The sequence below is a fragment of the Dreissena polymorpha genome, chromosome 2, assembly GCF_020536995.1.
Source record: "Dreissena polymorpha isolate Duluth1 chromosome 2, UMN_Dpol_1.0, whole genome shotgun sequence".
NCBI lineage: Eukaryota > Metazoa > Mollusca > Bivalvia > Myida > Dreissenidae > Dreissena > Dreissena polymorpha.
Genome location: NC_068356.1, coordinates 139,035,221 through 139,049,453, shown reverse-complemented (window position 1 = coordinate 139,049,453; position 14,233 = coordinate 139,035,221). Strand labels below are relative to the sequence as shown.

General features: G+C 36.0%; 1 protein-coding gene across 7 annotated transcripts in view; it reads left to right on the top strand.

Moving 5' to 3' along the window:
• The first annotated feature begins 707 nt into the window (after positions 1–707).
• Positions 708–14,233, top strand: part of LOC127869186 (fibrous sheath CABYR-binding protein-like) — a 64,588-nt gene continuing 51,062 nt past the window's right edge. For 4 of the 7 annotated variants that reach the window (XR_008044469.1, XR_008044468.1, XR_008044467.1 and 1 more), the window contains exons 1-4: positions 1,812–1,887; positions 7,419–7,507; positions 11,502–11,558; positions 12,070–12,196. Coding sequence is in view for 4 of the 7 variants with exons in the window: in XM_052411519.1 (XP_052267479.1) it covers positions 7,462–7,507; positions 11,502–11,558; positions 12,070–12,196 (230 nt within the window). In the remaining 3 variants the exon portion in view is untranslated. Of the gene's footprint in view, positions 872–1,811; positions 1,937–2,741; positions 3,049–7,418; positions 7,508–11,501; positions 11,559–12,069; positions 12,197–14,233 lie in introns of those variants that run through there. The other 3 variants (XM_052411521.1, XM_052411520.1, XM_052411522.1) reach the window with 3 other exon arrangements.

Sequence of the window (14,233 nt, the reverse complement as noted above, 5' to 3'; positions counted from 1 at the left end):
TATGAATTTTTGGCAGACCATAAAATAGACTTGTTTTCCATTCGAATTTTAATAAGAAATCATATTCCTTTTTAGTTAGTTTATTATTTTCCTGTATTAATTTGCGTATTTTTGAAAGTGTTATTTGACTACCAGCATCAGGGATTTGTTTATAATATTCAACGTCATTTAGCATTGTTAACACTTTTCTTTTATAAAAGTCTGTATTCATTATAACAATTCCGCCACCCTTATTTGCTTCCTAAATTGATATGAATTTTTCTTCTGCTAATGAATCTATAACTTTTCTTTCTTTTAATGATATGTTATGTTTAGTGTTATTTTTTTATTGAGGTGTTTTTAATTTGCACCAACACCTAAATATAAAAATGATTCTTATGATCAAATTAAAGCTGTAGATGATTTTCATGGATCACTTAGACTTAAAGAGTTTTTTTTAATAATAGTGATCATAATAATACAAACAATTCTATTGTAAAAAATCAAACGTCCTTTTATCCACCTAACCATAGAAATAATACACTGGACCAATATATAAATGTTACTCAAACACTTTGCCTTCAACATTCTCAAATAGAAAATAACACTTAACATATATATAATGTTTATATATAATATATAAAGAATATTATATATCATATGCATTATATGTTGTTTATCAATGTTGCGAACTGGAACACACTGTCTTTTACATTACAGCCGAAAGGTTTAATAGTCTTTAGTCTCTTAATCCACAACGCTTCCCTAATCACACGTTCTTGGCGTCCATCGATATTAAGCGTCTCTAGGACTGAGAAGTACATGTTGTCATCGCAATGGCTCGAGTCAAAGTGTTTAGTAATGGGCTTCTCTTTGTGCAAGCGTACGTCTGGTAAGTGTTCTATCATGCGTTCTCGGATTTGCCTTTCTGTCTCGCCAACATAAACAACGCACCTTCACCTGTTGCATCCTATACCGTATACCACGTTCCTCGTGCAGCATGTTATTTTAAATTTGTAAAAGTGTATTTTTAAATCGTGTTAATTAGTATATGTGTAAATTTGAATTTAAATGATGTACGATTTATTAAGACTTATTTATTATTGCAAATTTTTCATAACTTAATATTTGTTTATTCGTATATGTTCCTAGATCTATGATATTTAAGGCCATTTTAAAGTAACAAAATTAAGGTGACAGAAGTGTTATTCGTGAGGATTTACTCACTTTTATTTATGTTTGTGTAATTGGTGTGGCTATATGTGTATTATCTGTTGTGTTGCTTTGTTTGGTTTATCTATAATACAGTTAGCATGAATAGTATAACTCAATTTTTAATAAAAAAAAGTATGCGTACAATACATGGTTTCATACAATAAACGTGATCACTTAGCCCTATCGTTTTATTATCAACAGAGCCATGAGAGATAAAACGTTCTCCAGTTTAATCCAGAAGTAGACAATTTTTAGAATAAAAATATGTCACACTATTCATTTCTACTCTTTCTTTTAGGCATACCGTCGATGTTAAGGCAAAGCACATACTCAAACTCCCAAATGTGTACACTTTCACACTTCAAATTGTGTAGATTTTCTGCTATCATAAGACCAGCAAAAAACACTGAGAGTTCTTCCTGTTTTTTCCGTCATTCTGAACAAAGCGATGTCAGTTTTGGGGAATTTCCTTAAACAGTCCCGCATAGTTGTCTCTCTTTCCTCGCGCAGCGAATTTTATGAGGATTTCTTTTTTTTTTTTACAACACATGTTGGAACCAGTCAAATTTCGAACGCGTAGAGTGTTCTTCATAACAGTTGTGTCGAGAACCAGATTATTTTGTCAACATGCGTGATTTTAGTGTCGTGTAATCGTATGATGATGCAGACGACACAGTTGCGTGATAGAATCTAGTAATAGCTATTTAAACATTTTCGGCATATTGAGTCAATGCTAAAAAAAGTAAATCTGCTTTAGAAATGTTGGCTTTAATATTATCTGATTTGTATTCTCTCAATATTTAGAAGTTAACTCAGTTTGTTATGTATTTTCGCAACATATCTCGATCTTTTTTCGAGTGGTATTTTTTCGGCATAGCTGTTTAACGTCACTTTTGACCTTAACGGGATCTTTTCACGCTTTGGTAAATTGACAAAATTGAAAAAAGTTGTTTCAGATTCGCACATTTTCGTTTTAGTTAAGATATTTGTGAGGAAACAGTAATACTGAACATTTACCATGGTCTAATATAGCCATTATATGCATCTTTTGACGATTTTAAAACCTAAAAATTATAAAGCGTTGCAACGCGAAACGATTGAATAATTTGGAGAGTTCTGTTTTTGTCGTTAAATTTTGTGAAACTACGAAGATTGCTTATATAAGGTATAAAATACGTCAAGTATGTGTACTCGGCGGAATAGCTCAGTAGGCTAAAGCGTTTTTACTTCAGGACTCTGGCAGGACTCTAGGGGTCACTGGTTCGAAACCTGCTCCGGGCAATGTTCTTTTCCTTTTTTTAATTTTATTCTTGATTTTTTACTGGAGCTTTTACGATCCAATGTTTACATTTATCAATATAAAGCATTTAATGAAAAAGTTAAAAAAGGCCAAAATCTGTGAAAAGGCCCCTTTAAGGTTACATTCATAAAAATGTCCGCGACTACCCACGAATGAATACACTTCATTTAGTCCATTGGCTGATTTGAGAATACCACCAAAACATTGGAAACATAGCCACGCCTTTTTAACACTGTTTTACTGCGTGTTCAGCATGAAACAATTTTATCTCTTATGAAAAGGCATGATAGATAGAACAGTTTTACACTCAACTCTTCACATCAATACAATTTGTGCGTAGATTGTACGTCAGTTCGCGGTTAGTGTGTGTGAATGTCAGAGTTTATATACAGGTCATCGCTGCGTCTTCACGACTACCTTATGTGCTGACCCAGAGTTCGAGACTAGTAAAATAATCGTTATATAATAAAGACCCTATAGCGTGAACTAGGTGAACTGGAATTTTCTTTAGACCAGAAAGATGTTAAATGAAGATATCCAGCGATATAATTATGGTATGTCAATAATAGATTCTTAATGTGTTTTCAACAATACCATGATAAATATTACAGTCGATTGGTGTATAGCGGATAGCTAAGGACTTCGAGTCTCATTTCAACGTAAACACCATGCATTCAGTAATTAAACCATTAAACATAGATAGACACATGTCTTTCTTATTGAAAAATGCCAGCGGTTTTAAATTTCCGAAATATATTATTTGTTTACAGCCTGAATTTCATGGTACACTGATTCAGCCATTACTGGATCGCTAAGGTCTTTATTGGATTATATGTGTATCGTGTTTTTTCTTGAAATTTGACACAGCATTTGTAAAAAATAATTGCAAAAGGAAATTCATTTCTGCGTTTAATAAGACTAAGTTCATGGAAATCGCTGCACAATTGATGAAGTAATGGCTGTTCAAAGCGATGCACCCTATATTCGGGTCATTTTGAGTTGAATACCTTGTTATATATATACAGTCTCCGCCAAACATGGTCGGACCGACGGACATGTCCTGTAAAATTTTGTAAGGCCGGCCTGTCGGTCTAATTTACAGGACCGATTGTCCAGTAAAAAAAAATAGAACGAAATTGTTGATTATTTATGTTTTTACGGCTCTGAAAGTTTTTCGCGGTATAAAAATAGCTAACGCGCCTTTCCGTTCCAACGCTCTACTCTACAGAATTTTGCGATGCACCTTATTGGTCCATTTTTTGCGTCGTTACCATATGACAAATGCTCGTCAGGACATTCTAAATCCATGACGGCCTAGTCGCTGATTAAGATAATTATAAATCTGATTATTTAATGATACAAATATCAATTTGTATGGACATAATCGAGATAGTTATAAATAATTGTGATCATCTTCATTCGCTATGTCATGATCTTGACTGTCAATGTCCCTGCGTGAAAAAGTCTGGTAATCAATTATCTAGGCGGCCGTCGGTTTAGGCCTTATTGACCAGATTCCTCTCTGACATGCGCACTGAGACTTAGCAACAAGAATCAACAAACGCTACCGCCGAGTTTGAAAACTGTTTGAAAAATGTTTCTACGATATTACGAGGGAGCGACTCCCGGTGGAAAACGACCGGCACCACCTGATTCTTCGGAAAAACAGAAAGAGAAGTGGAGAAAATATGAAGAAAAAATGAAAATGAAATGCTCCTTAAATCTTTTTGTACATAGTGCAATTATAATGATAAATGTGTTCAATAGTTTTCAGAACATGTTTTATCAAACTAAACAAGTACCATGTATGGTCGCTTTTCGTGTGATTTTATTAATATAGTTATGTAGTTGGTAGGTCCTGTAAAAAAAGAGGATGTCCTGTATTTTTTCCCAGTTTACAGGACCTACTGTCCTGTAAAAATTTGACTAGTTTGGCGGAGACTGTATATAGATTTGATAGTGAAAAATATGTTTTCAGAGAAATCGATTTTTCGTTATAATTTGATTATTTTTCATTAAAAATGATGTTTTCACTAATTAACATCATAGCCACACGCTAACCAATTGTGTATTGGACAACTTCAATTGAGTTTATATTTATTTTGAGACAATCCCCACATTCCTGAATATGGGTCACCACATGTCCGTTATTCACTAAATCCTGAGTTGCAGCTTTCATGCTTATTTTATATGGTACGTACGCATCAATTTGGTTTCTGGGCATTCTTACTTCTGTAAAGGACACATAATGCTAAAATATTACATCAATGAACATTATGTTTACCAAACAAAATCTGCAAAATTTAAGAACCCAATCGTCTGCACTTTTCCTGTCGTCACAAAAACGGTGCGTACATAACGTGACCTTGTTTTGCTTTCGAAAAAAGAAACAGTTGTAAACATTGACACACGTCAACACAAACATGAATCGACTTAACAATGATAGGCTGTTTGACTTCAATTCATAGAACAATATAAATCTTAACATAATTAAAAGTATTTTGCAAAAAACGTTTAACCTATCCGTTACTCACTAAAATCCGCTATACACCAATCGACTGTATTTTTAATTAATTTAACAAGAATTATTCCACCATATTGACTAATGTATTAAGCATGAGCGCGATGATTCTCGATACTGTAAATACTCGAATCAAATAGCAATGCCCGACAAACCAATAAAACAGGTTTGTTAGAAGAACGCGCGTATAAATATTTAAAATATGTACGGATACTTCGTGTGTGGCCGGTTGACTCATATGTTTTAATTTCACTTCTATTATTATTTTGCTTTTCTGTTTTGTATCTATCGATTTATAACCAGCAATATGTAATAATGTAAAATAAGCTGCAAAAACTCCACGTAACATCCCATACTGCGTGTGATGCAGCTAAAAACTGCACAGAAAAAGACATTCGCTATCCTTGATCTCATTCATTGAACTCTACCTTTCATAAACTCCAACCACAATCAACGCCATATATCTTTTTAAAAGATATTTCTTGTTTCAAATAACATTAAAGTTTGTAAAGGTGTTTTTGATCGTTTTCGTGAATGTCGGACAAAACCCCTCCTGGACAAAAACCCTCCTGTTAGTTTTATAGGGGCCGGACATAAACCCTCGCATGAAAAAACGGGGCCGGACAAAAACCCTCCCATGAAAAAAACGGGGGCGGACAAATGCCCTCCCGTGAAATCTGAGCCACGAATTCAATTGTTCGGATTAATGAATGAAACCTTGTGTGAAGCAATTACATTTGTCGGTGTTTAATTGCTTTTAATTGATTCTGTGATTAAACTAATCACAAACTAGAAGTAGTTGCAGATTCACAGTTTGATATTTTGAGTAATTTTTTCAGATAAATGAATGCAACACTGTGTGAAACAATTACATTTGTCGGCGTTTTATTGCTTTCACGGGAGGGCTTTCCCTGCAATAACAGATTCACAGTTTGATATTTTGATTTATATTATTGTATGCCATTAACTAGTTCATTGTTATGATAAGCAGATTAGTGGGCCTGAATAACCATAAGGGACAACCACCGTACCGGTAATGCTGTTACAATTTATGTGCTATAAATCTTTTGAATCATTGACAGATTTGACAAGTTCAACAAGGCATGTTTTACGCCATTTTTATTTGTGGGCAATATGCATTAAAATATTGTCTGCAAAAATGCAGTTGAAAATGTTACAGTCAAAGATAAATTGAATAAGTAATTTAGACAATTTAGTTACATGCAAACGCATTGATAATTGTTAACAGAATTTCACTTTCATTTTCGCAAGGTTTTCAGAAAGTCCCCGGGAAGCACGTTTTTTGCATGTATGCGCGTATGACGTGATTAAACATTGCTCTGTATCGTTTTTCATTCAATCTAAATTTAAATGCGATTATAAATTGCCTCATTTTATGCTTTTATTGATGTTGTTATTATATTGGATTATTGGATATATATGCACATTAGAAAAGCAATATGTATTCAGTTAATCGATACACATTTTTTTCTTTCAACCCTGAAATCGCAATACACACAATGGGTAAATTTTTCGGAATAAGGAATGCAACACTGTGTGAAACAATTACATGTGTCAGTGTTTAATTGCTTTAACGGGAGAGCTTTTGTCCGCCCCCGTTTTTTTATGGGAGGGTTTTTGTCCATCCCTGTTTTTTCATTGGAGGGTTTTTGTCCGCCCCCTATGAAAATGACGAGAGGGTTTTTGTCCAGGCCGGGTTTTGTCCGTATTCCTACAATAACAGTACATGTCACAGATCAATGCTGACCTCTATCAACTATCGTATCACTTTGTAGATACGGCATAAACTACTTGTTTTTTAATAAGAATAACAATTTCTTTTATACCTTATGATAAAGTATGACATTTCTGCAGTGAAATAACAGCAGTGAAAAGAACAAATTGTTATTTTCACCGGTGAAAATAACACATTTATAATTTCTGTGATCACTCGTGAAATAACAAACCATCTTACACTGAACAAATATCCTCTATATTCTACATTTAAAAAAATGCACTACCAATTTTTGAACTAAAATTAAAGATCTCAGGTTTCTTTGCACTACAAAGTGTTTATTCAGCAATAAATATTTAAACCCAAGCTTACCTCAAGAAAGAATGACGTAATGGAATATGTTGGCATGCTTTCCGCTTTATGATGGAACTGTAGTGTATTTACTTTTAAGGATTTTTGTAAGTCATATCAGCGCCTTGCTTTTTTTTCACACATTTGAAGGACAAGTGCTTGTGTTTGCAGGAGGAGTGAAATGTGTAAGGTGTCAGCCTGCAGGACTAGTGCATTATTGAAATATGTTTGTCCTTTGCAAAAATACCTTTTGCTCTTTTGTTTAACAATTGTTGATGACTATTTTATGCATTCTGAGATTGCTTTCTAAATTTCAGCACTTCTTTTCTCACTGAAGACATGAGCTTTGACTGATACACTATGGATGATGCATGTACAGAACTTGACAAGCTGGTGGTCAATTGTGGTATATTATTTTAATCACATTTCTTTTTTTAGCTCATCTATTTTTTGAAAAAAAAAATTTAGCTATTGTCATCACCTTGGCGTTGGCGTCGGCGTCCGGTTAAGTTTTGCGTTTAGGTCCACTTTTCTCAGAAAGTATCAATGCTATTGCATTCAAACTTGCTACACTTACTAATTATCATGAGGGGACTGGGCAGGCAAAGTTAGATAACTCTGGCGTGTATTTTGACAGAATTATGTGCCCTTTTTATACTTAAAAAATTGAAAATTTTGTTAAGTTTTGTGTTTAGGTCCACTTTATTCCTACAGTATCAAAGCTATTGCTTTCATACTTGCAACACTTATTAACTATCATAAGGGGACTGTGCAGGCAAAGTAATGTAACTCTGACTGGCATTTTGACAGAATTATGTGCCCTTTTTATACTTAGAAAATTGAAAATTTGGTTAAGTTTTGTGTTTTGGTCCACTTTACCCCTAAAGTATCATAGATATTGCTTTCATACTTGGAACACTCGCAAACTATCATAAGGGTACAGTAAAAGGACAAGTTGCATAACTCTGGTTGTCATTTTTACGGAATTATGGCCCTTTTTTGACTTAGTAACTTTGACTATATGGTTAAATTTTGTGTTTCGATCCACTTTACTTCTTAAGTATCAAGGCTATTGCTTTCAAACTTCAAATACTTTCATGCTATCATGAGGCTACTGTACCTGGCAAGTTGAATTTTACCTTGACCTTTGAATGACCTTGACTCTCAAGGTCAAATTATTAAATTTTGCTAAAATTGCCATAACTTCTTTATTTATGATTATATTTGATTGATACTTTGACAAAACTACTCTTACCTGACATACCACAATAGACTCCACCCAAACCATCCCCTGTGCCCTCCCCCCCCCCCCCTCCCCCCCCAAATTGTTTTCTTTTTTTCTTTAAACATCATCTCACAAATGACCACCATACCCTCACACTATACCCCCCCCCCACCCCACCCCCCCCAATTTTTTTTTTAAACGGTTAAAAAACACAAATATTTATTTTTATTATTTTATGTTTGAAATACCGTCCAACCATCGCACCCAAGAATCCCCCCCCACCCCCCCTCCCCTCACCCGAATCCCCCCCCCCCCTATTTTTTTTTTTTTTTTTTTTTTTTTAAGATCATCTCACAAATTACCACCACACCCTCACACTTTACCCCAGTCATTCCGAAATACTGTCGGTTCTCGGATTTATCCAATAATAATTTGGAAAATCCGGAAATGATTCTAATATTGAAGGACCTCATGTCCGGTAATAAAATTGTGGCGAAATTTGGAATTCCATAAGCTTTTTCCAGAAAAGTTACAAGGCAAAAGTAAGGAATTTACAGAGTTATTTATGAATACTCCAATCATGAAAAACATTTTATTGGTTGCATTTCTTGAATGATGTACGTGCATATACGGTATCCGAAGATTTTTGCTGCGTCGTCAATGCAAATTACAATGTTAAAAATGTCATCTTCGTCTTTCGTCGTCATTTTTTACTTTTTTGGGCCTGAAATAATCAGTCTGGGCCGGAAATGGCTGCATGATTATAGGACCTCATTGCCGGATATAAATTATAATTTTGGGAAAGACTGTTACCCCCCCCCCCCCCCCCCACCCCACCCCCCCCCCCCCACCCCCCAATTTTTTATTTTTTTTGAAACGGTTAAAAAACACAAATATTTATTTTTATTTTTATGTTTGAAATACCGTCCAACCATCGCACCCAAAAATCCCCCCCCCCCCCCAACTCCCCCCCACCCCAACCCGATTGTTTTTTTGTTTTTTTTTTTCGTTTTTTTTTCGCATTTTTGGAAGATAATGTAATAAATTCCACACCCCCACATTATACACCCCTCTTCACTCCGCCCCTCCCTCCTTTGTGATTGAAAATGTGAGTCCCTTCACCTTTAAAAAGAAAATAGATGAGCGGTCTGCACCCGCAAGGCGGTGCTCTTGTTTATGTCCCCCACCACTATAGTGGGGGACATATTGTTTTTGCCCTGTTTGTTGGTTGGTTTGTGTGTTTGTTTGTGCAAACTTTAACATTTGCCATAACTTTTGCAATATTGAAGATAGCAACTTAATATATGGCATGCATGTGTATCTCATGGAGCTGCACATTTTGAGTGGTGAATGGTCAAGGTCAAGGTCATCCTTCAAGGTCAAAGGTCCAATATATGGGTCAAAATCGCTAATTTTAATGTACACTTTTGCAATATTGAAGATAGCAACTTAATATTTGGCATGCATGTGTATCTCATGGAGCTGCACATTTTGAGTGGTGAAAGGTCAAGGTCACCATTCAAGGTCAAAGGTCAAATATATGAGGACATAGTGTTTCACAAACACATCGCTTGTTATATCTTGCATTTGTGTATACTGGGTTACCTTAATGAGCATGTATTTAACAAAAACCCATGTTGAATGTCACGATCAGAAAAGTTAAAGCTATAACAATATTTGTGTGATAAAGAAGACGACTATTCCTGAAAGAACTGTATTGACAGGTTAATTAGTAACAGCAGAGATACAAATTAATTTTAAAGATATATGATGTTTCCCAGTTGGGAAACTATCTCAATACTTTGGTAACTCTACCAAACAGTAAGTAGTTAAAACCAAGACCACATCATTATTCTTCGAAGGGGGGCATACCGGTAATTGAAATTGGGGTCACTAGGTCAAAGTCACTGTCACAATAAGTGAGGCAATCATTTCTGATCAATAACTCATCAATGATTTAACTGTTTGGCTTGATACTTCACATTGCATTTGCCTTGGGCAGTAGATGAACCCTATTGAAATTAGAGTAACTAGGTCAAAGGTCAAGGTCACTTTCACAATATGTCAAAGTGATAAAATTGTTTCTGATCAACAAATTGACTGATTTGCTTGATTTTTCACATGTGCATTGGCCTTTGACAGTAGATGACCCCTGTTGAAATTGGGGTTACTAGGTCAAAGGTCACTGTCGCATCAAGTATGAAAATTGTTTCCTATCAATAACTCGTCAATGAATTGACTGTATGGGTAGATACTTTACATGTGCATTAGCATTGGACGGTAGTTAAACGCTGTTGACATTGGGGTCACTAGGTAAAAGTTCAAGGTTGAAATTTGAAGGTTGAAATTTGTTTCCGATCAATAACTTGTCAACAAATTGAATTGATTGGCTTGATACTTCACATGTGCATTCGCCTTGGACAGTAGATGACCCATATTGAAATAAGTATCACTAGGACAAAGGTCAAGGTCACTGTGACATGAAGTATTAAATCGATTTCCGTTCCATATGTCATCAAAGAATTAAGTGATGGGTGTCAAGGCCCTGCTTGAGGGGGCATCTGTCTCCAACCACATAGCCCTTGTTTTTCACTTGATTGTTACAGTTGTTAATAGGTATAAATGGTGGCCAAGTTCAATTACCAACCAAATGTCACTAAGCAATTTATAGTCTTTTCCCTTTAACTATAGCCCCTTGTTATTATTTATACTTAGATTTTGTCCAGACAAAATCTCAAAACTGAAAGAAGTACCGGTAATAACTTAAAAAGTAGGAAGGTTTACTTAATAATGGAAATCAGCACTTAACAAGAACTTTTATTCTTGTTTCCATATTTTAATAGTGATTTGCCCTTTTTTATTGCGGAGCATAGCAATTTAATGTGTAGTACACAAGAACCATAACTCTTGCCCCCCCTATATTTATAGTTATTGACTTTTGTTAATGTTTGTACTTATCTACTGTTTTCTTTATAATGAATTCATAAAATACTTTCCACCCAACACTCATGTATGTGTCCAGTGTCATTGAGCGGGGTTACTGATGAACAACCTTTTTTTTAAATTATGTGTGCCTGGCTGATACTGTGAGGTGAAAGCACGAATATTCACAGAATGATTTGTATAAAGATAAAATGGCAAAGATGCCCCATGTATTGTTGCTTGCTGATTTCAGAGTTTGAAAACAAGCAATATGTCAAACTGATAGAACTAGAAAAACAACACATAGAAAGTAAGTGCATACAATGTGTTTACTTTTAATACATTTGGAGCTTTATTTGGTTTAAACCGTATTATTTTAGCTTTATTACATCAAAAGGCTAAGGCTTATTGAAATGCTTTTTTGTCCTGAGTAGAACCCGTACTTGGCGTCTTAAGAATAGCTCTTATGACTGCTCCCCCAGTGGGGATCGAACTTGCAGCCTCCTGTTGGCTAAGTGAACAACATATCCACTGGGACAAAGCTCATAATGTATTTATATTTGGATTTTAAATAATTTGGCAGAAGGGATACACATGTTTATATCGCTTGTTGAATGTTTCTAGGTCAAGGTCACATATCAAGATCATATTAATGCTTAAGACTAAGTCCAGGGCAAATCTTTGTTCAAGAATTAACTTAATTCAGATAATTTACAATTGTTCTCTTGTTGTACATGTTTTATTCACATTTGTTTGAGATGGATCATATGGGACTTGTAAACACATTATAAAATAATTGTTGCGTATATGAATATGGCCAGGGTATCAGCAAGAGATTGAGTTCAATTCAAAAGAGACGACAAGATTGCACACTGCAGTGGCACAGTTGGAAGATGACATCAAACAATGTAACAGACAGTTTACTTTGAATAAGGCCAATATAGAAAGGTATTGTATTTTAACATGTTTTAGAGAATGACACAAACTGTATTTCAGTATATGTTGTAATTAACTTCCTTTCATGGTATATTTATATACATGTAGCCAGTATTAATTTAATATATAAATATTCCAGTATTAACCCTGGGTGTGCAATTAGACGGATCAAATTGGCGTTGAACCCCAAAAAAATTGATACAAAAGGTTTCTCAATGGATTCTGGTACCATTAGGCATGCTAAATAACATACTAAAAATCTAGTATAAACTGACATCCGGAAAAAGGTAATTTTCAAGATGGCGTCCAAGATGGCCGCCAAGAGCGTAAAATCGCTATATCTCAATTACTATTCAACCTAGGAAGGTGGTTTTGGTGTCTAACCCTAGGTTTTAGGGGTCAAGGAATTCAAAGAAAGCAATTAAATTACCAGCAGTTAATTATTTATTCACAAATCCAAGATGGCGTCCCAATAGGGCTGCCAATTTACTCAAACGGTTATAAGTAAAAAATATAATGGTAAATGTAAATTTTGTACACTGGAAATATAATATAAAAAATAGTATAATATACAATATGCCTTTTTAGATGACATTTTCATACAGTATACACTTAGTCACTGTTCATCCTCATCATCTGACTCCTCTGGAAGGAACTTGTTATGTGGATTGTCACATTCTTCAAGTTGGCACGGTCCACAGACAGTAGTACATGGCAGTCCATATCTTCTACATGAGCAGCGGAGGGTCTTGCAGGCAGTAGAGCAGTTACAGTGAATGACCTGCAAGAGACTGTCTGGAGCAGCATTCATTCTTGACATCAGTGGGACGAACCGATTATCTAGTAGCTTCCACCCCCACTTCATGGCATCCATACCCTCCTCCATTCCCATCCAAACCATGATCTGGTAGTACACTCTGCGACAGTGAAGTTTGGTAGCAGATTCAGTTGGAGGCAGACGTTCCGGGGTTACAAACGACGAAGAAGAGACAACCTTCTTGCTGAAGATGTTATATCGCATTGTCTCAAGAGAATCTGCGTGCTTGCCACCAAAGAGGAAAGACATCACTTGGCACCCAAGGTCTTCGATAATCTGTGTGGTCTGGTTTGGGATGGTGAAAGCATTGGCACAAGACTGAAGGACAGGGTCTCCTTTTACAAGCTTCTGGAAAGCACTCTTTTTGCCAACACCGAAAATCCGAGAAGTCGTGTCGCAACCAGTCATGGCATGGATGAACAGCAACTGAGAACACAGGTCATGTCCGAGGATGTGTTTTAGACGGTTGATGTCATACACTTTAAAACTTCCATCAGGTTTGGTTCTGTCTGATTTGAAATAAAGAGCCATAGTGTCTCCCTGTGCATAGTAAAGGAGCAAGACAAGGAGATCTGTATCTTCTCCAATCAGCGTAGTGGTGTGTAGACGAGATGCCTCCACTGCTGCCTTTACTATGTCTACATCAGCATCTCCGAGTGCATTGACCACAGTGCAATCCCTTTCTCTCAGTTCATCACTTATCATCTTGATCAGTGTCTGTTTATTGACATCTCTTGACAGGAACTCCTCCTTCTTGCCTGTGAACTCTGTTGCGGCTGTGAAGCCGACAATGGGATGAATATTTTGTCCTCTTCTCTCATGTGTGTTGTCTTTAATGGATGGCCCTTCATCATAGCCATCAAAGACAACGGTCGTAGCTGAACCATAATGTCGGATGGTAAAGTCAGCATATGACTGCGCTATGTCACCATAGCTTTCTCCATTTTTCCATGGTATTCGGTGCAGCAAGGAACCCCCATCAAGGACATGATACTCTGTTTCTGGTACAGAATCTTGGATTGCATCCTGTGCATGATCACAGATTGCCTGTGCAAGTTGTGGCTTATCAGCCTTTCGGAAGACGTTTCTGGCTTCAAAGAGGGCAGGAGGGAAAGGACTGAGCTCATAACGCATAACTTCCTCCAATGATAGCTCTCCAGTTTGGGAGACCACCAGGAAACGTTGAAATAGGAGTGCAGAATCAATGGTTCGATCAGGAGCAACCTTGATAG